Source organism: Pholis gunnellus (assembly GCF_910591455.1).
Source record: "Pholis gunnellus genome assembly, chromosome: 11".
Lineage (NCBI taxonomy): Eukaryota > Metazoa > Chordata > Actinopteri > Perciformes > Pholidae > Pholis > Pholis gunnellus.
Window position 1 is genome coordinate 195287 of NC_136538.1, and position 27502 is coordinate 222788.

A 27502-nucleotide genomic window follows, 5' to 3' on the forward strand; every position below is an offset into this window, starting at 1 on the left:
TGACGCTGCTCATTACCTTTGCACAACAAAGAGAAAGCTTGTTTGTTTGAACACGCCTGTTATCCAGTTTGTTCGTTGTCCACAAAATAAACTCACAAAACTCAGCCGCTGGATCGGTGTGAATCATTTACTGCCAGCACGTCCGCAGGTCAGTCTCCCCTACTTAGCCTCTCGGTGACTAATTTTAAGTTGCTGATAGTCACCTACACATACTATGATGATAAAACTGATTTACGGCAGCTGACCAATCGTAACAATGGGTGTTCTCAGGAAATGTGGCTCCGCCCACTCAGCTCGGAAGCTTCTTGCCGAACAAGTGCCGCTCGCTTGCTGCTGTTGTGACACATTTTTTGAGACTACTGACATGTTGTGCTATGATTCGGGAGAGTTTTTAGGCTTTCAGCTGCATTATTTCAAATAAATAATATCAATAAAAGTGTTTTTTTTCCAGGAGAACCTGACATTTTTCAATTTGAGCTGTGTTCCATCTTCATTTAGTATTAACCAGTAACATATACACTGATATTTACACATCTGATCAAATCTCACAAGTGTTACCATTATTATAACATCAACATTATTCAAATAGACCTTGTAGTTAGAGATTTACACTCTCTTTAGTATGGGTATGCAATTTTTGAGCAGAGGCCTATAAATAGGGCTAGAGTTTAAGAGGTGAACACATCGACATGCGACTAGCGGAGCCGGGGATCAAACCACCGACCCTCTGATTGAAGTACAACCCTGCTCTCCACTTAGCCACAGTCGCCCACAGTAGGAAAATGTAACCCCCCTGCAGCTGTCGCTTTAGAGACAGTGCAGAATAGACAGAAATTAGGGGAATTATCAAATCTAATCTAGGTTCAATGAGGAGATTGGTTAATATGTCACTTGTTTGACTGCTACACAGACAAGAAATATCCACCCCGAATTACACGAAGCAACGTTTAAACAAAGGTTTAATTAGGACACAATATAATAATCAATACTACAACAATTTCACATTTCCAAACATCAAAAGGTGTCCAGGCATGTAGTATGAAAATCAAACAAACCTCTGAGATCTCAGGAATAAATTAAATTGAAAAAAATGATAAAAGAAAGAGTTCAGTTCTCAAATGTCCTACCGCCCCCCCCCCCCCCCCCCCCCCCCCCTGTGCACAATGTCCAGTGAAATGGACTCCAGGTGAACTGTGATGTCCGATTGAGATGAAGATTCCCTCAGGTGAAGGTAGATGGTACGATGAATGGAGAGAGTGGTGACAGGCAGGACGGTGGATGGACGACACCTCCGGTTCCAGCGAAGAAGCGATACAAAACAAAAAACCAGCCTATGCACATATACGGGACAATGGTTCATTACTAAATTTACTCAACTGGGTCTGCAACCCGCATGGCTGTAAACATCACACACAATATAACAAAAACAAGAAAAAACAAAGATCCTCTATTAAAAAACGGATTATCACTTCTATCGATCTCTGTGTATGGAGAAACAAAGATCGTATATTACGGATAAGATTGACTCACCTAGCATTCTTCTGTGTACAGAGGAAAAAACGGCTATCTGACCACCTGTCGACCTCACTTAAAGGGACAGTAACGTAGTTCCAAAACATAATTAAGATCCAGATTAAATTATTATTCTGGTTACAAAAAGAAGAGAGGAGTTTTGAGTAATCCAGTGAAGATGAAGAAAATCAAAGAAATGCTGCGCCAGAATCTCGACAACAAAAAGAAGAGGGAGATGTGAAAAAAAGAGAACAAAGGAGACAAAGAGAGAAGAAAAGAGAAGAAGCACAAGAAAAGGAGTTCAAGTTCAAGCTCAGTTGAGAAAAAATACATGTCACATTCCCGAGTTGAATCTTCAGCAGATACCAAATATCGTTCCCATCATCATTCAGGCTATGGCCTACAGCTCCCCGCTGGCAGACATCACCCACTCCATCCAATCACTCAGGGCGCCATGGGAGGAGCCGCTCCCAGTCGCCACACAGAAACAACAGGGAAAGTCACTTCAACTCTTCTTCCTCACACAAAGGCGACAAGAAGGTTGAGGCCAGAGCTTTCAGCCAACAAGGAGAGCGTTACCAGAGACACCCTGTGTCCAAGAAGCTCTCTTCAGATGAGCTGGAGCGCAAGAGGCGGGAGATGATGGACCAGGCCAAGCAGAGGGAAGAGGACAGGGAGAACAATGTGAAGAGATACAAGAGGCAAGAAGAGCAGGAAAAGCAGCAAAAACTAAATGTCAAACATGACCGCTATGCCGGCTTCATTCATAACATGAAGTTGGACAGTGCTGCAAGCTCTACTGTAGAGGACAGAGTGAAGAGGAACATCCACTCCATTCAGAGGACGGCAGCCTCCCTGGACAACTTCATGACGAGATGAAGACACAACACATGTATTTTACAGATGATCTAAATTAAAAGGCTTTGCAAGAGTATGCCACCCATTCCTTTATCTGTCTCTTTAATGTATTAATGCATTGAGGATGGATAGTGTGGTGGGAGTCTGTCATGAGTTCAAACAAGGAATTACAGGCTCCATGCCTACCAGTTGCTTTTCTTTTGAAAAGTATTTTCCACAATGGTAACATCATTTTTATTTTTCAGACTATCGTGGCTGATCTGTTTTAGTTACTTTCTTAAAATCCAATGGCCCTTTAATGTTCATGTAATCAGAACGTTGTACAGTATAATAGGACCTGCTTTTAAGGTTTTTATAATATATGTTTGTTACTTAGTGTTGTTACTCCTGTGAGTGGCACATTTAATAAAAATAAATAAATAAGAAAATAGATACAACAACAAAAGACATGCAGGTACACAAAACAACAACAACAAAAACGTATTCCATTGAAAAAAGGGTTCTTTATTCTGAGTCAGTGACAAATTGCTTAAAAAGTGGACTTGTACTGAACAGTGAATCTGTTTGGCAATTAGTGACGACAGCTGCCATTGTTTGGATAAAAACAATAAAAAGTACAAATAAATTCTTTTGGAAAACAAAAACAATATCTTTACCTTATAAACATTCAGTTTTGACACTAAACTAACAACAACTCAGCATGTGGATTGAAGTGAATACCTCAACTGTGGTTGGAAGTCACATTGAATCTTGGAAAACAAACGTATACATCTCAATTCAATGTTGTGATAGCACAGGAATCTGCACAAAGGTCACTCAGTTGGCAGATTTCTTTTGAATGAAAACATAAAATGCACAGTACATTTAATGTTGTATTACTAATATAGGAAACAAGATGAAAAAACAATAGCATGCAAATTCTACATAATGCCCTCTCAACCATTCTGAGATATTATTCGAATCTGACAAGCACAGAATTTCAAACTGACACAAATTATACATCAAGATTACTACTTTGATCAAAATAAAGCAGGCCAACTTCTTCTACTTAATTCTACTTTACGTTCCAAATTCAACACAGTGTGACCTAAATAAAAGACAGTGAAACTGGTACTGTAGATACAAATACAGGCCATGGTAAGTACAATAATGCACTCTGAGGTGTTCCAATATAAAAAAGTAATGGCCACCTAGCCAGGCCCCTGAAACACTGCCCTCATTTCTGATTGGTTCAGTGATTCAAACAGGTCTGGTGTTTTGCCCTGGTCAGGCCCTGATGAGACATGAGAATCTTTTTTGATTGTTTCAATGAGAGTGAAGCGCTTTGCAAACAGTTTTTGCATTGCTGAGCACCTCACGTTTTTACAGGAGCGCCCTGAATGCCTTAAACTGAAAAATTCAACTCAGAATGGAAAAGCGCCAAACATCACAGGTTGTTTTACTCATAGGGGTGACTCTTCCTGAATACCTGGAGCTATATGACTTTACCAACAGTAGTTACCGTGATGTGAACAGAAAACAGCAGGACACAAATTAGCAGGTGGAAACGGTTCTGTTGTGCTAGGGTTCACGGCGGGATGGTGGACAGCGCTCCTGCTGTGTCTTACGAAACAAGGTGTTGTTGCTCATTGAAAGAACTACCGCTTTTGTCCACAGGGGCCACCCCAATCAACAACCAAATGAAAGTTATTTTCAGTTGATAGAAATCAGCTAACACAAGCCTGATATCAGACTGAAATAATGAATTGAAACAAAAAGCAGTCTGATTACACCATCATTACGGCATACCTGAAGAACTCATCAAGGGAAGTAAAAAAAAATACATAACATGTCTGTCCCACCAACAAAATGTAGCTGAGGTTGGATACAAAACCCAGAAGTATATGTGTACTTAATGAGTCAAATCATGCCTTTGTTATGATTCAGCGCTGCTAAAAACATGTTCTTTTTTGCAAGATGTTGCAAATGGTTAATTAAAACATACATTATTACATACTTGTATTCCGTAACCCAAATTCATGCACAAATGCTTTGTTTGCAGTGTATTACATAAAGAGCACACTGTTACAACTCCATAGGCTATAGGACATAGAAAACCAAGTAAATAAAGCAAATGCACAACTTGCTCTCTTTATACAAAGACAACTGTGTTAGTTCCATGTTTGTGCAAAATAGAAATGTGGAGTTTAAAACAGAGACCCCATAGAAAGAAACTTCCAGCATAAAATGTTAAAGATACGGTCCCTAATTTTGTTACAGTTCCCAACGACTACCCAGACTTTCCTCTCCATGATGTTTAAAGATGAAGACCATGGGAAAGAAGAGGGCTGAAAAATCAGGGAGAATATCTTTCAAATAAATGAGTTGTTAAATGCTACATTGCCTGACATGACAGTTGCTATTGAAATGAGTGATAACAACACAATAACGACGTAAATGTTTTAATAAATTTAGATGCTCTTGATTGTAAATTGTGGTTAAGATCCTGTATGTTGGCTGAGAGAGCTCGAGGCATTGCAAATTAAGAACACTACACGTAAACAGACAAAATGCAATCAGTTAGACTATCCAACTCAAAAGACAACACACATTCAATTGAAGAAAACACAAGCTAATGGACAAAATTATATTTTTTATCTTTGCTTGCATTTTGTCTTTTTTCTCATGGTTTCTGAAGTTGCAGTACTTTAAGCTCCCTGTACTTTTTCTATTGAAAGGTTTCTTTTTCAAAGTGAAAATGATTCAATAATTACATTAATAACATTTTTATTTTAGGCTAATTCCTTTTAAATACGATTTAAAAATGAACAATACGCTCCCCATTCACTAAATAGTTTTTGAAACGATGAAACTGCATTACATGTCTTTCAATTTCAAACTCCAGAACTGAAAAACTGGAAAGACAACAACAACAAAAATAAAAAACCCAGGTCTGTTTGCAAGGCAGCTTTGAAAATGACATAAGGAATGCTTCTGTACATATTTTCAATGAAACAGGAAAGTGTGACACACTGACAAAATGTGCTTTTTAGGTTATTTGCATGTACAGTTGCAGCTGTTAAAATATTACGACTGTGGTGTATTTCTTTTTTACTAAATATCAATTGATATTCAGAGTAACAAAAGATTGAATAATTTGGAAAAAAATATTTAAAAGTAAAAATACTATTTGCATGCAATATATTTGATTGCATGTGAGACTGGATATGTTGGGCATGCAAATGTGAGAATAGCTAAATATCAATCATCTGTACATAATCAGCATATGAATACTGACCTTCTTTGCTTATTCTGGAAATCATGTTTCATCAATGCAATCTATTTACAAAGACTGAGTACTTTTATACATACAATCCTTCGTCTTCTATTGTACAATAATTACAATTACAGCGTTAAATCATGGTGTCTTTGAACACCTCAATAAAGACAAAAAGAAATAATACCATATATGTGACCAGGCATGATGTGAGATGCTGGTGTTTCCTCTACAGCACAATCTTTCAAACAAAATGCCACAGCTGCATGTAAAGGGATTTTTGAAAAGTCAGAGAGTCAGATAATGTCTAGAAGGAATCATCAAGAGGGTCTCCCTTTGTTTTTTCTCGGAAACACGTGGCATCTACCTGCTCTGTGAGCTGCTCTGAATTCTTTATCACAGTTACAGTTTTGATGTGACGTCAAACACATAGAATAGCAAGTGCTAAGGTGTCCATGCCTCACTTTCACTAGGAGTTAAATAGATCAAAGTGTATGCAGTCAAAGAAACACATCAGTAGTGTGGCTGTGATGGGTGAGAGCCTTCAATAACTAACTGAAAGACACTGCAACGTCTCTACTTTCCAGTCTCATTGAGGTCAATGTGCTCACCACTGCCTCCCGAGCCTCCACCGATACTGGCCCTGTGTCCAGCCTCCTGGAAAGAAACGTTGAAATGCCAACTCCAGGTTTGGGTAAAAACTCAAAGATATCTCCAAATGTCTTCAAGTTTCCTTTTCTGTGGCGTCATGGATACAGTCTCTTGCGGCCCTACTTCTTAGCCAGTTGGAAAGGATGTTGACCCTTAAAACATACGTGGGAATACAGTTTAATCACTTCAAAAAAACACAAGCAAAAGAGATCAGGGACGTTAACTTGTTACCACTCTGACGGCCCGTCCGCGGACTATCGGAGTGTTTACTGTACATTTGTGTCATGTACACAACGGCTATTTATAGGTAGGCACTGAAGCGATATCTCGTTGGAAAGCTACGATTCTTGAGATTCGATTCATGCAAACCATCTCAAGATACAATCACAACAGCAGGTTCAGTCAACGCCTCCGTCAAACCACCAACCCACAAACAAACAGTTGCAAAATCGAGGCACCTCAACTTTTGAAGCTTGATAGAAATCCAACCATCGATTATATTCCAACAAAAACGCTCTTGTTACATTTGGCAAAGGTCATGACGATCCAATCCAGTAGAATAATTTAGTCCCAAACACATTATTACGCCCTTAAACACCCACGTACTGCTGTTGCATCATTTCAAATTAGCCGGCAGATATGCTAACTAGCGATCTATTTTCTCAACATACCTTCACTTTCCATGTAAACACGGCGCTGTCTGTATCTCAAAATGGCTGCTGCATTATGACGCTTCGACTGACACCTCATTTGACCTATTAGGAGCATCCATATGCTCTTCAGAGCCTAGAATCATTTTCACATAGAGTGTAATACCATGGGTCCCCATATGTCCTTTTTTCTAAAGTGCCAAGACATATTCATAGTAAAGCATGTCTAAAATATTCATCATTTGTGCTATTGATATAAAATTTGAACCTGAACTAGTTAAGGCTTCATGCTGTGGTCCCATTATGTTTTCCAGCTAATAAGTCCCAGCTGCAAGCATCAGCTTGCAAAGAAATATTCAGGCGGAAAAAAAAACCTTCTCCTTCAGTGTGCTCAAACTTCTATTACTCAATGCCAGTGACCCTTACAGTGACTGTTGGGGAAACCACTTCGGAGTGTTACCTTTCAAAAGAGACCAACACCATGCATGTACTGCACATGGTTCAAGAACAGCTTTCAATTTACTTTGGGTATGCCTTGGATAGGCGTTGTAGGCAAATTTTACAGGAGTGGTAAATGGGTAGTGCATAGAAGAGTATTTATCGTTAGTCGTTGATGTCCAGTGCATTTTCAGACAATCTTTACGATTTAAAAAAAATTTGTCTTTCAACCTCACACTCCATTGTGGAAACACATAGAGCCACCGGCACACTATTGCTTCAGCATACAATTTGTGTTTATTCCACGTAATTGCGAACACAGAAGTATAAAGAGTAACACATGACGGGTAGGGAGGAGGTTAGGGACTTTCGTCCAAGTTCCGTAATTACTTTTTAGTCATGCAACTTCAGTAGTTTTTAATCCTGATCACAATATGTTTCTGAACCTAACCAAATGGTTTTGTTGTCTAAACCTAACAAAGTTGTTTCCTGTGACACTGTAAGTTTATTTTGAAAAGACTGTATGCATTGCTGGACATTCGTAGAAAAAAACACAAAGAACGAGGAGGAACTTTTCCTCAGATGTCATACAAAGTGTTGACGTGTTATCCCATGTGTCCCTGTTGAGCTTCAAGACACATTTTAAAACGTTCTTGCCACCGTATACTATATATGTAATGCTTTAAACAACCTGCTCTAAAGTGTAAAGTTTGTTCATAAAACTCTTTCAGTACGTACATACAGTATGATCCAAGTCTCATTTATCCAGTCGTATGCTCACTGCTTCACAAACACATGCCTCTTCACTGAAACAAAGGGCTCCTTGTCCACGGCAGTAGTCAACACATTCTCACTCCCAGCTCTTCAAATACCGCCGCCTGGTCAGTGGCCCTACGCTTCAATTTAAAATTCAATCTACGGATCTGTTAGTGTCAGTTTTGGAGTCATATCATATTTCCGCTCATTTCATGCATAAATCCTCTTATCAAAATAAACATACAACATAGATTTATTTCGTTTTTAGTTTTACTTGCGCAACAAAACCAGGTGTTTCAGTTTAGGCAACAAACCCCTTAGTTTGGTTTAGAGAAAGATTGTGGTTTGACTTAACATTAGTTTTGTTTGTTTTGTAAAATAACGTAGCTTATTACAGAACTGGTATCCGGAAATACATAACAAAACTACTGAACAATAGCTTTGACTTGGTTTTACACAGGACACGAACATTGGTTCCCTGGGGGAAAGTCCTGTTTGTGTGACTCATCCATCCATCCTCCCCTCCCATCCGCCCTACTCTCACTTACCGCTGTTTAAACTACCTCAGTTGCTCTGACCGCCTAATACACACGCGGATGGATTTACATTGGAATTGGTTTCTCGGTGCGTCGGTATCAGACTGACCCCAGCTGTGGTTCTTGAAGCATTGGTTGGGAGTGACACTGGGTTAGAGTAGTGCGCCCGAACAAACTTTTAAACAGTCAAGTTTTAGTGAAGATGTTTTTGTGAAGTAGTGATCATACAAATGAATAAATGAGACTTGGATTAAACTGCATGAGTTGTGTGAGACTTTGTAAACAGACGTTTTTGTATAATTTCGCTGTTGTTAAATGCGCCCCCCCGATATTTGATTCTTCGTTCACCATTCAGCATTAACGTGCGGCTTGATTGGTCAGTGGGCTAGCTTGACTGTTGTGAAACTAGCTAGCAGAACTTTGTAGTAGTAAGAGTTGAAGTTTAAAGATATGTAAGACGTTTTTACGTGACATTACATTTTTAGCGTTTTGGCATATTTAGCGGTGACAATCCCAATATCTGCTGCCTCTGCTGAGCGGACATTTTCAGCCTCAAACCGCATTAAAACGTATTCAAGAAATACAACTGGGGAGAGTCGACTGTCTTCACTGGCGTCCATGAATCCAGAAGGACTTCTTACTGGAACTAAACCGCACGGATGTACTGAACAACTGTGAGATTAAACTCTTTATTAACAAAGAAAGGAGGATGGACTTTGTCTTAAAATAGTGAACAGCAGCTTTGGTAAGTGAACTGCTTTAGTTTTTACATCTGCAGTAGCGTGACTACTGTTATTTTTTTTATCGTGTCATTTTTCTCATTTGGTTAATATTGTTCTCTCTGATGTGAATAATATTTGAATGGTGCGCTTTAGTGTGTGGTGGAATGCGTGTTTTAGCGCTGCAGTTTTGCTGGAATGTGCAGAGGCCTGTTGAATCATGTTATTTGGGTTTTATGTTATTCTACCCGCTTTGTTGTCATATAAATATATGTGACTGGTTCTTGTGAGTTTGTTCTTGTCATTGTGTTAATTACATTGATTTTGACTATATGCATTGTCCGTTAATGAGAAAGCATCTCGTCATGCTGGCGTCATAATGAGGTTATTAGGAGGTGGTTCAACTGTAGTAGGACAGCACTGAAGGCCCAGGTATAAAAGGACCAGTCTTCTCTTTGTCGCTTTTTGTGAAAGAGTCTCTTTCTTACTGTTCCACTGTCCATTGTTTAATCTTCTATTATTTGGCCTTATTGCTTCCATAACTCAACCAAAAAGTGGAGAGAACAGAGTTTCTCTGCCGAGGCATCATGAGTGACATTAGGCCAACTAACTGACTTTGTAGCTAGCTAGCAAAAAATGTACCGTTTTGTTAGGAATGAAGAGCAGTCGGAAGTTAAAGTTCCCCCCTCTTTTATAGCCTTCTTATAGTTCATGAGGGCACATGAGTGTTTTTGTTTAAATTTGGGTCAGCAGACATCTCTGTACTAATTAAACTCTATTTAATTTAGGTTTAAAGTTGGATTTTCCATTAAGAGAAAGGTGCAACAGAGCGCTGCTTAATTTTAAACCTAGTTTTTCAAAACTCTGATTCAAACTAATCTTAGATTAACTCAGACACTGACAATAAACCTCAGTAAAATCAGGTCTGCAATAGATTTAACTTTTGACATTTATGTGATTTCTACAGGACAAAGCAGCTGGTTTAGACTAAACCACAGGAGCAGTTTAAGACACCGTGCAGTTTTGTTCGAGACAACACAGGTTGAAACTCGTCCTAATACGTGAACTGCAAATAAGATAATGACAGAGCAACAGTCATGTAATCTGAGATGATGCCGTTCTGAAATTATTTTGTTTGTTTTTAACTTGTTTTCTAAAATGTTGCATCTTGTACAGAAAAAGAATAGAATTGATCGCTCACATCTATACGTGAGTATGTTTCAAACATATTTTGAGAACAAAACCACAATCCTCAGAAATGTATAATTAATTATTGAACACAATCAACACTTTTCAGCACATATCTGGACGTAAGTATTTATGATTGGTATGACAGCAAAATGAAGGCCAGCGAGTGACTACGGTGTGGGTTAGTGTGAGGTACTGTACATCAACATGACATGATGAGATCCAACAACAATCTCTCATGGCAACATCAGATCCAGGCGAACAAAACGCAAACAAAGCTTTGTCAAAGAGCAGCAGCACATCGTGAATCCATTCTGGTCAGTCCATCCATTTCTTCAACTCGGAGTCACTTGGTAACGTTAATGAGGTCAGCTTAATGAGCACAGCTACTTCATGAACATGCTTGTGATTAAAATGCTGTATAGTTCTTGATTAAGAAAAAAAAGATCCCTATTGTCCTAGCGGGTTACAGCTTTCCTCATAAATGGATGAGACAATGTAACGATCACAGCAGCATGCTTTAAGGGTCAGCAGTGATATTTCCATCCAATGGGCTGTATACTGGACTTCAGATTAGAACACAAACGAACAAGAGCCTGACAATCTTGAAGCAGGAAGTGGCCGCCCATAAAATTTGGCAGAACTATTTACAATGAACTTAAAATCAGAAGGAATGCAAGAAGCTAAAACATTGAGCAGATGCTTTTCTGCTGTAAAACTAAACATTTACTTTTCATGCCGGAACTTTAAAGCTTCAAATGATGAAGAGATCTTGGTTGACACCCTCCTCCAGGAAACACGTGTTGGGTTTGGAGCAAATTGTGATTGTCTGGATTAGGCTACCTGATTCTAAATCAGATCTCAAACACTGGATTTAAGGCTGTCACCTAATGATTGATTGACACAGAACGTGGCATGGTGTGGATATAATGCCGATATAAAATCATTGCTTTCAGCACCACCTATAAAGATTTTGCATTACTTGTGTAACATAACAAGAACAACAGCCCCTAGTGACGCCAATTGTAGTTCCATGGAACAGTCAACATGTACATTCTTTCATGAATCATTTATAATGTATTTAGTCCTATAGGTGGCAGTAGAGGAGCGTTCATGCAATACCCAGAATCAAAAAGGTTCATCCTCTGAGGAGCATGGCATGCATAGCAAATTCCATTTCTTTTTGTCTACAGGCTGAAGGTTGGAACTGATTTTTGCAGTAAAGGAACCTTCCTAAATCATTCAGGAATCATCCTCTGGGAACCATGTTTATTTGATGCACATTTCTTGGTAATCCTGGCATGAAATACAGAAGGTTCTACTATTGTTAAGAATCATCAGTGGATATTTGTGGAAAATGTAATAATTGTGTTTAATATAATAAACAAGAAACCTGCCCAAAATGGAGAAAGATGTTGAGCACAAAATGTAATCATTGCCAAAGCTGGAGGCCCTGCTGCCAAAAACTGAACTTATAAAACTGATTCTGGATCTTTGAGGCCAATATAGATATCAATATTTGGAACTTCAAAACATCCGTTAACAATATATGGATGTTTATATTTTCAACATAAGGCTAATCCCAAACTAATCTGAAAACTGATCCTGTAGATTAAAAAGAGAAATGCTGGTGACCATGTTAGTGTGACTGAATAAACTAACTTGGTGCTCCCTGTCCCACACATCTTGTAATCTAAATGACCTCAAACCTAGTTTGGTATTCATGTACTGCAATCTCTTGTTAATAATCAGATGACCTACACAGACAGTTATATCATCAATAAACTGATATATTCTGCCTGGACCAATTATTTGTCTTGCTCTAGTTCTTTGTCCTTGCTATGGCACATAATGAAATGCCCATGAAACACGTTGAATGCACATAATCAATTTAATTTAGTGAAATATTTAATCTTCGTCATTACATTTTTTATAAAACAAATGCCACTGAAATCATGGTGTTGTATACTGACAAACTACAAAAGGCAGTAAAAGAGAAAAGAAAGAAGAAATATAAATGTGTTTTAATTTGGTTCCCTCACCTATTATTCTGATTGGAAGTGAAAGAAAAAGTACAAAGCTTTATATATATTTTCATACCTCATTTGAACTATTTAGCCAACAGCATAATTAATCGATAGCTCTCTCTGACACCGTACAATATATATAGTTAATTATACACAAAATGTATAATACAAAAACAGCATTTTAATTGCTTTATAATCAGGTTTGCCTTATCATTTTTTATTACTTCAAAATGCAGTTATTATGTTATGCACAGCTGTCAGCTCCTAAAGGAACATCATTACCAGACAAAAAGATCTATTATTATGGTGACAGCCCTAAACCGGATCCTTTAACTCTGCATGTTCATCATTACAATATGAGCATATGACCAAACATTCAAAGTGCACACTTTTATTAGCTTTCTGTCACTGTGTGAACATTTAGTCAAGTTGAAACTAGTGTCTATGCAGTGCTTGTCCATGTTAGTTTTTCAACACCTCATCACAAGAGGAGAGTTCAGCTCAGATCCCAAAAGATAACACATCATCTTTCCAGCCCCACAACTCAGTGCAGCATGGTCTATTACAACACAAGATAATACAATAAGTTAATAAGCAATATCCACTTCACATTATGCACAAATATCATGCATATGTTTTACTTATCCAATCCAATACTAAAATAATGCATAGATATAAAAATCCAATACATAAACACTGTCATACGTAGTAAAATAAAACATCTGTACAAAAATGCTGCCATATATTTTTTAGGATTACATTTTTTCCCCCCACGTATAACAGAATTGGGAAAATGTAAAAAAATAAATATCCTATGTACAATCACACAAGCCATTCCAAAGTTATCGTCACTGCAAGGAGAAAGCAAAAGGCAAAATATCACACGTTAGTTCAAACACTGTCCATGGGGAAGTTAGCATGATGAGCATTACAAACACTGAGTCAAGCTCTTCCACTTACTTTATTCCAACATCCTGGTACAGGTAAGCCATCGTCTCCCTGAACAAAGACAAACAATATGTGAAGTGAAAAATAATGTACGCAGCAGAGATCAACAACATTATCACGCCTGAAGCCACAACGCATACAAAAGCAGCTTACAATTAGATACAGACATTTGTTTTGAAATTGGTATTGTCTTTATTAGGTAGTAAAGTGGTAATAGTCATTATTATGGCCATCCAGAGTTCTAGAATGAAATGTTCTTTTGGTTTCAAGGTTCAAGGTGTCACTTATTGTCATTGTACTACAGGGTTTGTTGTTACATTTCGCTGAATAAGAAAATATCCTAAGAAGGTTTCTTCTCATGTATTTTATGTCGTAAAACAAAATGTTAAAATCTCTTCAGCTTGTGAAGAGACAGTTATTTCTGATGTCTAACGAATAACATTCAGATAATACATTCATTCTGAGATGAGGGAACCGGACTCATTTCCTGGTTTCAGGACTAATTTTATTTTCAAGGTAGTTTTATTCTTTCTTCTGTTATCAAAAGAAATGTGTTTGGTGATAGTTTTTGTTGACAAAATGAACAATGTGTACATGCTAATAGATACAAGTAGCAATTTGTAACAACCACATCACACATCTATCAGTGTAAATCAATTTTCTTTCAGGCCAATTTAGGATGATTATGGATCCTAATTTCAATGACATAGAGTTCTACATTTGCTACAGCTCTGATTTGAGCTGCTGACTCGCCTCTACAGTCATGTGTAATGTGACATTTAGAGAATAAAAACTTGATTTCACAGATCTATGTTCAGGAACATGAAGGTTATCATCAAAAGAAACCTCTCCAGTTGTTAAAATGACTTTACCTCCCAACTCCATAGAGTACCACATTTGAGTATAAATACAAAAAAACAAATGAGATCATAACCAAACACATTAGCAGTCTCTGTATTTAGATATACTATACATGGTTGGGTTTGTCAGTACATGTTGCAGTATGGCACACAGCAGGGGATGGTACCTGAAGGTTTATAGTTTCTAAATAAATGAATGGTGTCTTCAAATGACATTTCCAGTCAATAACAGGCTGCCAGTTGTGTGCAATAGAGACTACCAATATGTTGCTACATGATTTCATTTAGTTCAGTAATAATGCAGAGGATTACAAAGACGTGTTGATGTGTAAAACACAGCCTTACCTGTGAAGCTGCAATTCAGAAATTAAAGAGACCTATTTTCTCGATCAGTTTCTACATTACCATATTTATGAACCATGATCAAGATACCTTCCAATACCAATCTAACCACCTGGAATCAATTAGCTTTGCAAAGCCAGACTACTTATTGCAAACTCAGTTGTATTGGAGATGTCCTGAGTATTGACATTCTGTGCATAACAAGATGCATGTTATCTCCGAAAGTCCCGCAATGTGAATAACAGTTAGAACTAACATTTAGTTTGTTGTAGTTGTCCTGTTTGTGATGCGACAAACCGTCTGCTTTACCGGCTTTATCCTCAGCAGTGGCAGTAACTCCTGATAATACCTGGATCTTGCATTTAGTATCACCTTCTGAGCAGTGTCCAAATTGAAAGCTATAAAGTCATCCCCAATTCAGGCAGAAGAAAAGTGGAAACAAAAGCAGGAACCATGGCAATGAGTTGTCTTACTATACTTGCTGGCTTTGTTCAGCTAAAAGTCTACACGAGAAATAAAAACAAAACAAAAAATGTGCTGCAAAGATGATAATTCACAGCTAATACCAGGACTCTGACTTGCTTTGAACAATTAATCTAGTTCCTTACTGCTTCTCACCACCTGTGGTATTATGATGCCTTGAAGATGGAGAAAATTGGTGCTCCATGCAAGAGATGGTGTAAGAAACAAGGTATTATGAAGGAAGGCTCTAGCACACTTTAACAACAATGTCAAGGCTTTAGATTAAAGATTATATCTGGTTATGTGTTTGCTGATATTAGTCACAATCATATATCTGCATGTGAAGTTAACATAAAAAGCTTAAGTAGTTGTGATGGAAAGGTTGAGTTCAATGAGTATTTGGCATCAGAAGGAAAGGCTTGTTTACTTTAGTTCTACAGGAGGTCAGTTGGAAAAGTTTTGGCTTATTATGAGGTGAGTCAACTACAATAAGTAGATATAAATGTCGATGCAAACATGCATTTTCTTTTTATTTACAGTGCAACATCTACGTGGCCATAGTCAGGGGTTTGGTTAGGGATAGCTAGAGGCATGCTGGGGTAAGTGAAGGGAAAAAAGAGCACCATACCACAGGGCAAGGGGCATCCAGCCCGTCCAGGCCTGGCAAGCCCGGTTCACCTTTCTCCCCTTTAAAGCCTCGGAAACCCTGTTTGTGAAATCAACCATTTAAAAACCAGTTTTGCAGGTCGTGGGTAGCAGAGGAGGGTTTGTCTCCCGCTACTTGACGGCAAGAAGATCTCCACTTCTGTCCTCCGGGATGGTGATGGGATTCCTAAACATGCAGGAAACCTGGGACTGACAGGAACTGGGCTCACTGAGATGACTTTGAAAGGTTTATGAAGCTTTCAGATGTAGAATGTGATGACACATTTTTTATTTATGGAAATGGGTTTGAGCTAGAGTTCTGCTACCAACCAAGAGTCTCATAATAATGGGCTTGGGTCAAGTTTAAGTTTGAATTATTGTGCCATTGAGTCAAGGATTTCACCTGGATGCCTTTTAGAGGACCGGGAGGAGACCCTGGTACAGACTGGTGGACATGGCTTGGAAGAAGGATATCTGGTCTACCTTGCTTAACCTGCTGCCACTGACAAACAGACTTAGATACATGGCTGAAATGGATGGATTGATGTGTCTGTTCAGGTGCCATGTGTTGCAAGTTCCAAGAGCCCAATGGGTAGAATGAATAGAGCGTAGAGTGTAACCAATATGTTCCTTTAGTCTGGCTAATGGTAATTAGTGGATGAAAAAAGCTAAAAGTTTCAGATCTGCTACAGGTCTGGAAATTAGAAGTATCTATCACATTTATTTGGGCCGGGTATTAAAGACATGGTTTTGGGCAGGATTACAGTCTCGGTTTTGGGCTTGTGCAGAACTCTAGTTTGATTGTTTACAAAATGCAATTCAGGGTTGCAGAGCTGCAGGATGAAGACTGAAAATCGAGACAAAACGCTTTGGTATCTATTGATACTCATCAGCAGTGGCTGCCTAGTTCCTGTCGGCCTCTTTCCTGTAAAAAAGATGGTTCCTCAGGCAGAGTTGTGGTCTGTGGTCTTGCGCTATAACCTCTGAAACTTTTTTTTTGAAAAACATTCAATTTAGGATGGCATCAATTCAATCAAATATCTCCCCATACCTCTACAGGCTGCAGTGGACACTTGGACAAAACACTCCCTGAGGTTGATTAGAAACACTGAACACCAGAGCCAAAAGGAAGCAGACTACTCAATACAAATCTTCAGTGAAACTGAGGACATATTCTCAAGTAGTGCTACTTCCTTTTGCCTGTTGGTTACACATCGGACCACTGACATACCAACGGACAGGGGGCATCTAATCCAGGTGCTCCTTGGTCTCCCTTATCCCCTTTGGCCCCCCTGTTGCCTTTCTTGCCCCTCTCTCCCTGCAAACAACAGCGTATTCAAAAAGACAAACTTTAGTCCTCCCTCATTAAGCCACACATGAAGCAAATGTTTGTTTTTTGTAAGGTTCATCTATCAGGTATTCTTCCATTTATGTAATTTAGACAAAATGAGAAAACAAGTTGTGTGCCTTTAGCTATTTTAAAAAGACAATATGATTTTGTGATGTACATTTAGCAGAACAGGAAGGTAAGTAGAGGAAGTTAGAGAAGAGGGTTTAAAGCCCAAAGCAGTTAGTGAGCAGCTTTCACATTGTTTTGCAGCTACAGTAAAAGTAGGTTTTGGAAGACTTGCAAGTGAGAAATGAGAATGCAGAGTGAGAAGGTTGTTATCGTGGAAGATAATCTACTGAACAAAACATTAGATATGAAAGTGAATAAGAGGATCATGTCCAAAAGTAAAACCTAAAGAATAAAGAAGTGGTGAATGGGCCGTGTGAAGTGACTGCTGGAGGAATTCAAAGAAGCTCATTATTGGCCATGAAACTGTTTAGTTGAGTCATCATTACAAACAACGTTAAAATCTCGTCAATTGAGAAAAAAGTCAGAGGTTGAAGAATGTGATGGCCTACATATAAACTTTTGCAGCACAGTGAACCACAAGTCCCACTGGGCATTGTGGTAAGAGACATTCAACAGTGTTGGTTTATTGAGCTCGTTCTTTATTAAATCATTTTTTATAGTGATCTGTAAAAGGTTTGGAAGGCACGCTGTTCTCCCGCTGATAAAGATGATGATGATGATTTGGTCATTTTAAAAGGCAATGACATATTTTGTCATTGAAGGGGAATGCCACCAATTTTACACATTAAAGTCTGTTTACAGGTGTTTGGGGAATAACTATTTCATATGTGAAATGCAAATCCTTTGTGTCTGCAGAAGAAGCTGCATGAAGTCACTTCAAGTCAGCGTCTGTCAGGGCCAGGATTCGAAATACAGGGTAGTTACTTAGAGATCATCTCCCCTAAAAGAGACACAAGCTCCCCAGACAACCCTGAGGGATTTAGGGGGAGCTCTAAAATATTGGCAATTTTGGTGCCACTGTTTTTTTTCTGAATAAATTAATATTTTCACATATATTTAGACTCCTGAAATAAATAGTGGGCTAAGAGTACAGCACATGTCAACGTGCATGTTAATTTGCGCTGAACAATTTCCAATAATTTGTGTCTAATAAAATCAATGCCATCCGTTCCTGCTCTTGCCATCCATGCACGGGGACACACTCAAGTATTGCTTAATGTTTGATGGTGTATTTGCATTGCAACATAATCTGCAGAATATTTACCATGCAGCGAGCATTGGGTGTTGTGTTGAGAACAGTCATCATGCTATGTTTTCCGTAAGACCAACATTTGAGGCTGTAGTCATGTTCACCACTGTGATGTGATGACGCCTCTGTTTGACAAAGCAACACAGATCATTGCCTGTCCTGCGCGCTGGTCGGGTCTGAATACTACAAGTTTGAAAATGAAACATAAATAAATCTGGAGGAGTGGAGTTAGAAAGACCTCTGGTCTGCAGCTCATATCTACTGCAGACCAGAGGCTCCATTAGCCGCTGCTAGCATAACACATTTTAATGTCTGAACAAACTGTCAGCAGTCAAGTTGCATTGTGGGTAATGTGGGAGCCAGGTTTTGACAAGGAAGAAGAATGTGTGAAATATATTTTCTTTTAACTCTCCATAATGAGTCAGACAATATTTAAGGAGTGCAATGCTAATTCGGTGTACTGTTTGAAGTTGACGGTGCTTGATGAGACTTCCTTCCAACTGTACGCAGACTACCGTTCCTGTGCTGGATCACAACACCTGCTCACCAAAGAGCAAGTAGGGAATACACGCACATGACAAACTCACACACTATGTATGTCTTCCTTGCATTTATTTCTTTACTTTACTCATCCTTTTGTTTTGTATAAATCCATTTGGATCTGGTTATTATAAATATTTTTGTATGAAAACACTCATATTTGACTAATATTCAGAATATGAAAATAGGAATTTGATATAGGTCATGTGAACAGCATATTCCATTTGGATATTCTGAATTAGGCCTTATTCCGATGGTAGCATTTTCCGATTAAGAAATGTGGGATGTACTGATAACATTCAGGTTTCAGGAGCCTTCTATGTACATGTGTTCAGCGCATTCCGAATATTTGTATCAATTGCGGGTTTGACGGCAGTTTGCGACTCAATACCTCTTGTCTGCTTTACGGTCAGCTCTGTAACTAGCCATCAGTTTGCAGAGCTGGAGTAGAGATGCATGCCCAAAAGGAAAGAGGGAGAAACACAAACTACTTTAAAACATTATGAAATACTTGGATATCAGCAGGTTTTTGGAGATGTGCAAATGGTCCGACCTTTTCAGGTTGAAGGAGAGAAAGAGGGAGGCTGTGTTTGCCTGGTCGACTGAAAACATCCTATTTTGAAGGCTGCATGTAAACTGGAATGTTTATTCCCATTAGCCATGTAAACTACTTAGTAGGAATATTGTTTGTTTTTATCAGAATAAGGGCAAAAAACTGAATATTTTGTACATGTGAATGTATGTCAATATGTACAATACTTCTCCCACTGCTGGCATCACCTACACAACTGGAATCCATATAAATCTATAGAGGTTCAGGCTTACGGCTTCAGTCTCAAATGGTTTTGGCTCAAATGCAAAGACCAGTTGTGAGTGTTGCGCGCATGGAGTCACTGTAAGGGACACAAAGTTTCTTCATGCAGTCTTGCTGTTTTTTGATAGAGTTGAAATTATGAAGCCATCTGCATGACCTTTTAGTAGTTTGCAAATCATGCCAGGGACGACAAGTATGGCAGCTGTTTTAAAGGTACTGGTTGCACACTAAAAGGTTCAGTCTGTGTGGAATCTCATCTAACTCTGAGATATTAAACTGTCTTGAAAATGACAGGCTCATAAACATGCAACCTTTTTTGGTGCGCAAGATTCAAAATGTAGCAAACATTTTGAAAGTGATGGGAGAGCACTGCTTGCACATTTGGGGTACAGGTCATGGGTTGGAGGGACTACATGCTTGCATGGAAGAGGTATTGGTAAGTAGGAGTAGGAGAAGTAAGGAGGAGGTGTAAGAGGAGGAAAATTAACCCAGGACTACATTAGAATGCAGGAGGAGGAGGAACAGGAGGCCAAGGTTTGTGAGAGGGAGAGAGGGCAACCCCGGCAATAAAAAGAGCCATGGGCCACAGAGCAAGGTGGAGGGAAGGAAAAGGGGAAAGGAAGACCTGCGGAAACAAAGGAAGACAGGACAAAGAGTAAAAACACCAACACTATCCCATAGCTTTGCCTTCAGCACTTTCAACCGGACCGTCGCATTCAGGTCTGTTTAACAGAAGTGTATTCTTCTGGGTTCTCTAGCTGGACATTGAAAATATTTGACAAGAGGCCAGTTGAATGTGCTGAGAGAGCTTATGAAATGTGCAGACTTAAAAGATGGGAGTGGAAATATTAAAAAGAGTCACAGGTTAATGGGAAGGAAACAGAAACATTCTCTTAGAGGAAGGGTGTGATTCTCTGAAACAGTGCAGCCTGGAGATGAATTACTGGTTTCACACAGTAGCATTTTGCAGGGCTGTTTTGATATTCACTTCCAATTAAAGGAATTGTTTAATGTCTGTGGAAATTATTCATAGTCTTTATATCTGAGATGAAGAGGATGGATATCAATCTCATACAGTACAGAGCTGGAGTCACGACATGATTGGCTTAGATTAACTAAAAGACTGGAAGCAGCGGTGAAGAGCCTGGTTCTGTCTGAAGATCAAAAGTGAACTATTTATCCACCCGGCCAGCAGCTTTGGGTAGCATCTCTGACTAAAGCATGGATTATCAGGTATGGGCAAAGATGTTGGTGTCTGTGTAGGCAATGAGCTGAAATTTGATATAAAAAATAAAACTGAATAATTAAAAATGAAGCTGAAGCTGGTGATATTTGTCTGTGGAGTGACACCTTTCACCCCATAAGCCTCGGTTATGCTTTCCGCAAGGACGGCCGCACAGACATGAGCTGACACAGAATCGTGACGAGGAAACATTTGGATCTTTGATCAAGTGGTGTACAAATATTGGTTATAGCTGTTTCAACGCACAGACATGAGAATGATATCCATCTTTCAATCTCAAGTGTAATCTGAATATGCAACATGATGTCACATAAAAGACAATACAACTGTTTGCTGTCTCCAAGGTAAACTCAACGACATTAATGCATTCTTTTTTTATTTTTATTTGATGAAAGAAAATCATGTCTGGACCATTGTCAACTTTATTGATGTAATTTAATTCGGGAAGTTTATTCTTACCCTCAAAACAAAGCCACTGCAAAACAAATACATTTGCCAAAGAAAGAAAGGCATCTTGACGTGAATAATTCAGGACCATTAAAACAAAATCAAAGGAAGCTATCTGACTCATCTGGCTTTCTCTTCATGCTTGATATCAAAGAGAAAATCCAGGTTTTTGATGTTCAGCTCTTTAATTATCTTCTCCTGCTTGAGAGTGTCTTTGAAGTCGTCACAGTTCTACTCAGGTGACCTATTACGGCCCAACGAGGCAGTTGCAACAATAATGGCAGAGGTAAAATAATGTTTTGGATGCAAATACCAGTCTGTTTTATTATGACTCATGAAGAGTTTAATTCAGTGGCTGAATGTAATGAGCATGAGCATAGAAGTGACCTGGTTAAATGACATCTAAGGTGGGTCTATTGGACAGAATCATGTCCTTGGTTCTGCTATCTTTATAACTGGCAAATAATATAGGTGGCATCTTACCCGGTTCCCTTTGAGTCCTTGTGGTCCAACTAAACCCTGCAAAAAGAAATGACAAAAAAACATTCTCTTTGCTGTGCATGTTTGTCTCACTTTGGGAAATATGCATATTTAGTACATTTTGGGAATCTTAGATTCCTCTTCAAAAGATGACATCGCTGAAGAAAGTGAGTTAGGCTCCGCTGGGGTTAGGTAAGGTCTTTATGCTGAAGGGATCCAATGTACGTGATGGCCTGGTATACCCAGATGGATAAGTGGTAATGAAATCCCCTCGACTAAACAACACATCTTTGATCAGTACTACCTCCACTATGACACTAAACACATCCTGTAGTTATCTTTGTACTGGCCACATAAATGACAGTTCTCATGAGGTTTTCATCTGGGTGAGAGGACAAACAAGCAAATGTGGACTTGTGGACTTTATGCCAGAAAGGTTTTATTTGATCCCAAGCCGTGGTATTTACCTAAACCTAACCAAGTAGGTTTGTTTGATAAACCGAAGGAGATTTCTGGCAGAAAGCCCTGATGGCAAACTTCCTCTGTGTGCAAAACGCAGTTATTGTAAAATTGTTCCCTTTGTTACAAGCATGCTGCTTCCAGTGAGATAAAAGATGCTGCCTGTTGTGATGGATATTTGAAATGTAATTAAAGACTTACAGGGATGCCTTGAGGCCCAATTGGTCCTGGCAATCCTGCATCTGCTTTTTCACCCTGTAGCGAAGAGAGAAATGTCAAATGTATATTCTCCGGAAACTATATTTATTGAAATTAAAAACAGAACAAAACACAAAGATACTCACTCTCTCCCCCTTTGGTCCTGCTGGCCCTGACACACCTGATGGTCCTATTAGACCCTTTAAAACAGAATAGGGAAAACATATACCTGTCAGCAAATACAAACAGAGTAGTTCTAGAGAAGATATCATCACCAAATGCCTCAAATCAGTAAATCAACAAGCTTTCCGGTGGAAATGAATAGATCTCACAAAAGGTAATCTCATGGACCATTAAGATACATTTTGTAGTAATCTGGAGTGACAGAAACAGGTTAGGACATCATTTTCTGTCCTGACACCTGTGGCATTAACGCACCAAGCTTGTTGACCACTGTTCAAACTGTTAAATAGGAGGGAAAATGAATAAAATGTCAACAGCTGCAGTTATCTGTCTGAGTAGCTTTCAGGATTGGAGAGGAAGACCTTGCATCTCAGGCATATCCAGAATGGGCAGTGCTGTATGGAGTACAGCGATCCAAATGTACTGTATGACATGTCAACATGCAGCATGGGCATATCTGCATGCTCCTTTTCCATAGTTCTTAGCAATGGCAACTTTGCAGCCCACTGCTGACACAGGAGCACGAGGCAAGGAAATGTTGCGGCAGCATTGAGGACTGAGGATTCACACTATTGTGGCGTTCGATATCAGACCAGATGGAAATTCAAAGCAGCACTATGCAACATTCCTCTTTAGTTATGGGAGTTTAGGGACAGACTTTAGAACATTTTAGCCTCAAGTACACAGCAAACGCAGAGTGGCCATGGTGGCTCATGAATTGTTTGGACCAATATGAAGATATTACAATTGTTCTCATAATCACAAAATGTTTATGTTGTTATCTTGGGTTAAAAAGTTCAAACATATGGTGCTTGAACTGTAAAATCTCAAAAACATATATATCCTTAATATTATTATAATAATAACTTCATCCGGAATAATAGATTTATCCAGAAAAAAGGCATTGTGCTGAAAGGGTTTTCTTAAAACTGGAAATCAGTGATTAGATCAGATTAATGTGCAGTTGTTCCTTTCATTTTCACAGCAGGGTGGGATGATGCCTGTTGAGTCACTGAAAGGCTTTTATTGTGAAACATCTGTGTAGGAAGTGTTAGGTTTCATTGAGTGGGTCTTAGCAGGTAGGAATAAAGGCAGGTCTCTGTTATAAGCCTGTTAATGCTGTTCTCTTACACTGTATGTACTATACTTACAAAAAGTAACTCTTATATATCTGACAAAATCAATTTGTATGTAATCCCCTTAATGGAGAACAAGTAAGTGTAAAAAGCACCAAACTCTGCGTAGGGAGGACGTTGTGGTGCATGAGTGGGTCTAAACACACCAGACCAGCTGAAAGCTGTTTGAGTCCTGCGTAAAACTAAGATTCAACATTGATCTATTTCTTACTTAAGTAACGTCACATCCGTAGTCATTTTAACCCAAAGAAAGACATTTCTGTAGTAACGACCTTTTCCTAAACCTAACCAAGTCATTTCCTGTTCAGACAGAAGTTTATTTTGAAAGGACTGTATGCAAGATAAAGGAGAACCGCTGTACGAGGATACATTGGCCTGTTTTGAATCCAGGTCTGGTTCTTTCTGCAGTTCAGAATTTGGAATATTTTTATATTGTTTAAGTCTATTAATCATAAAGTGTATAGCCTGACAAATATTGAGCTCTTGAGACCCTATTTTTTCTCATGAACACAAACATTTTGATAAGGATCAAATAGATCTGTTGGTGACGGATATGTTGGCATATGTTACATTTGAAAACAAATCTTGTCAGCGATCTGTGTTGGATTTACTGTTTCTAAATGACCAATGATACTGTTACATATTGGACAATATATCTGCTGATACCAGTATATCTGCTGTAAGATATTGGCCCATATGTTCTAATAACGTGTTTCAATTATGGGCTATGGGAAGCTCTTCTTCCTCTTAGTCTTTGGAATTAAGACTTAGAGAAAGAATCTTGCTTCGCCAACTTCTATGACTGCTGAAAAGGTTGTCAATAATAACCATGGGGGCATAAGGGTGATGCATAGAGTTGCCTTGTTTGCCATGAAAGTAGATTCTTCATGCCAGTGCATCCCCAGAACCCAACCCTGAACAGTGCTGTCCTCACAGAGCTACTTTAGGAAGGAATACAGACATGACAAGCAGGAAAGCAGGAAAGCAAGCAGATATGACAAGCAGACATGGCAGACATCAAGCAAGCTGTAGCAGGGAGGTGGAGGAAGAAGAAGAGGAAGAGAAGGGAGGGGGGGACTGGAACGGGACTTGTGCCACTCACCACTGGACCCGGTCTGCCGTCTAACCCATGAGCCCCCTGTATAGCGTTGTACACAGTTAGAGAGCAGAGATGATGAGGGAGATGGTAGGAGGAAGGAGGGGGGGGGGGGGGGGAGGGAAGCTGTGACTCAAGTGACATCAAAAACATTCAGATGATAACAAATAAAGGGTGAGGAAGTGGTGGAGGTGGAGGTAAAGTGAGTGAGAGTAACTGTGAGTCATGTCTTGTCCTGGTCATGGTGTGTGCAGCCCTGCTGTGGCTCATAGTAACTCTGTTCTCTGACCGCCAGCACATTCAAAGAGTTAGTCTGTCTCTCAATCATTTGTGTCAATTTATAGTAACAGCTCACAAACATGTATTTCTTTTTCTTTAAAAGATTCAGTAAACAGCTGGTCACTGCAGTTTTAGCAAACGTTACTTAAAACAGGAAGGAGCAGTGCATTTATTTGGAGCTATTTTCAGCGGTGGATTAATCCACATTTAGTGCTCTACTGAGTATTTGTGCCAGCAGGACGGGGAACGTGGGATTGAGTCAACATAAACTAGTGTCTGACTGAGATTCTCACCATTAAACACCGGCAATGGTAATATATATATATTATATAATATATAATAGCACTTCAAACAACCTGTTATTTGACCAAGAATTAAAATGTTGACTGGCAAGGTCCACAATCTTGTGTTTTCCAGAGCTTTCATTCACCACTTATGGTCTTAAAGTTAACTACGTGCACTGATGATGGCAGTGAGATACATTTGAAAGCGCCAGAAAAAAATACCCAATTACATAAAAAAAAGGAGTGTGTTGTCAAATTGGTGAATGTGTTTGTTATTTTGCTTCAGCGATGAATAAAGAAGCGTGCTGACAATACAAACACACTGAACGTCATTTGAAATCAATTCATAACACAACAGAACTTTTCAAGGCACACACAAAAATTGATGAACAAACTGGTAATTAGTAAAATGCTAATGAAACAGAATAACACAGTCAGAATGTTAAAGCTAAAATTGACCCTTTGCTATGTCCCGCCCCTCAAGCGCAGACTGGCCAATCATAGTGTAGCATCGGCCAGCTCTGACCAGGGCTCTGCTCCATAGACTCTCATCAAGGGTTTCAGATGTTCTTCATGTTGAGGCTGGTTTAGTTGATTTGGAGCTAGTCATGGTTAAACATTGTATAATAGTGAATAAAGAGGAATGTTCATTGTCTTTTGTCTCCATCACCAGGTGATGTGGTGATTCAGTGGAACTGATCTGTAGGCTTCAGCTTCTATCTTCATCTTTTGAATCTCTTTTTCTGAATCAGTTTGACATCATGTATATATCCTTCAAACACATATTCTAGACGCTTTTGTCTGCTTCTCCCCGAAATCACCTTTTCTTTTACAGAAATGAGTTCATATTTCTTCAGTGAGTGAAGTTGGTGACAGTGTGGGCTCCATGGTATAGTAGTCGTATTTGTGTCTGTAAATGTGTGTCTGGGCCTCTAATTTACAATTCAAATAACATCATGTGCTAATAGACATAAGCAGTCTTAGAAATCATCATATTTAATGAAAAAATCTCCATTTGCATGACTTGACATTACAAACCCTCAACAACATTTAGAAATGGAATTTGTGAATCAAAAGAGATTCTTATGGATCCTTTGGAGACTGTTGACTGCTGTCGTGTCTCAACTAGTATTTACAAGTAAAGGGAAGACCCAGCTCTCTCCAGCAGATAGCGATAATGAAACATGTATGGATGCGTGCACATTAATGTTTAGATTGAACAGCTGTCAAATCTGGAACTTGTGTTGGCTACGGGCTGATTACCTCTTACTGTGTGGTGTTTGATTCATGCTATAAATGATGCATCAATGTGCATGCATGTAAGTATCCACTATCCAGTTATAATATAGTTAAGTTAACACTTATACGTTTTTTTGTCTCTGTGGCACCCATCAATGTTACCAGAGCGTTGGATACAGCTGCAGTAAAACAGTCTCAAACTGATTGTAAATTAGAGGAACATATACAGAAACAGATGTACAGATACAAATCACTCTGCATTTATTTGTGCATTGTGTTTTACGCATTGTGTAACTTGACATTCGTTTGTGAATACTTGACTGATATAAGACTATTTTAACACCGTAGCATGTTGTCTTGTTTTATTTGGGAGCGTGTCTCTTTATGACCTGTACGTGTTGCTAAACTGGTAAATGTGTTGCTTAATTTGCTAGATTTATTTATTTGCAGTTGTTCCTTTCATTTTCACAGCAGGGTGGGATGATGCCTGTTGAGTCACTGAAAGGCTTTTATTGTGAAACATCTGTGTAGGAAGTGTTAGGTTTCATTGAGTGGGTCTTAGCAGGTAGGAATAAAGGCAGGTCTCTGTTATAAGCCTGTTAATGCTGTTCTCTTACACTGTATGTACTATACTTACAAAAAGTAAC

At 38.9% G+C, this 27502-nt stretch overlaps 1 protein-coding gene and 1 pseudogene across 2 annotated transcripts in view; one reads left to right on the top strand and one right to left on the bottom strand.

Annotated features, from left to right (window-relative positions):
* The first annotated feature begins 1393 nt into the window (after positions 1 to 1393).
* On the top strand, positions 1394 to 2391 carry LOC306703450 (annotated as a pseudogene). Its single transcript has 2 exons — positions 1394 to 1399; positions 1661 to 2391. The product of its transcript is annotated as an uncharacterized misc_RNA (transcript).
* A 484-nt stretch (positions 2392 to 2875) lies between these two features.
* The window catches only part of col13a1 (collagen, type XIII, alpha 1), a gene marked incomplete at its 5' end in the record, with an annotated part of 60002 nt that continues 35375 nt past the window's right edge, over positions 2876 to 27502 (bottom strand). The window contains 7 exon segments of the mRNA XM_079169431.1: positions 2876 to 6429; positions 13552 to 13590; positions 17080 to 17166; positions 21985 to 22020; positions 22642 to 22695; positions 22785 to 22838; positions 25060 to 25095. Of these exon segments, the coding sequence (XP_079025557.1) occupies positions 6397 to 6429; positions 13552 to 13590; positions 17080 to 17166; positions 21985 to 22020; positions 22642 to 22695; positions 22785 to 22838; positions 25060 to 25095 (339 nt within the window). The 3' untranslated portion in view covers positions 2876 to 6396.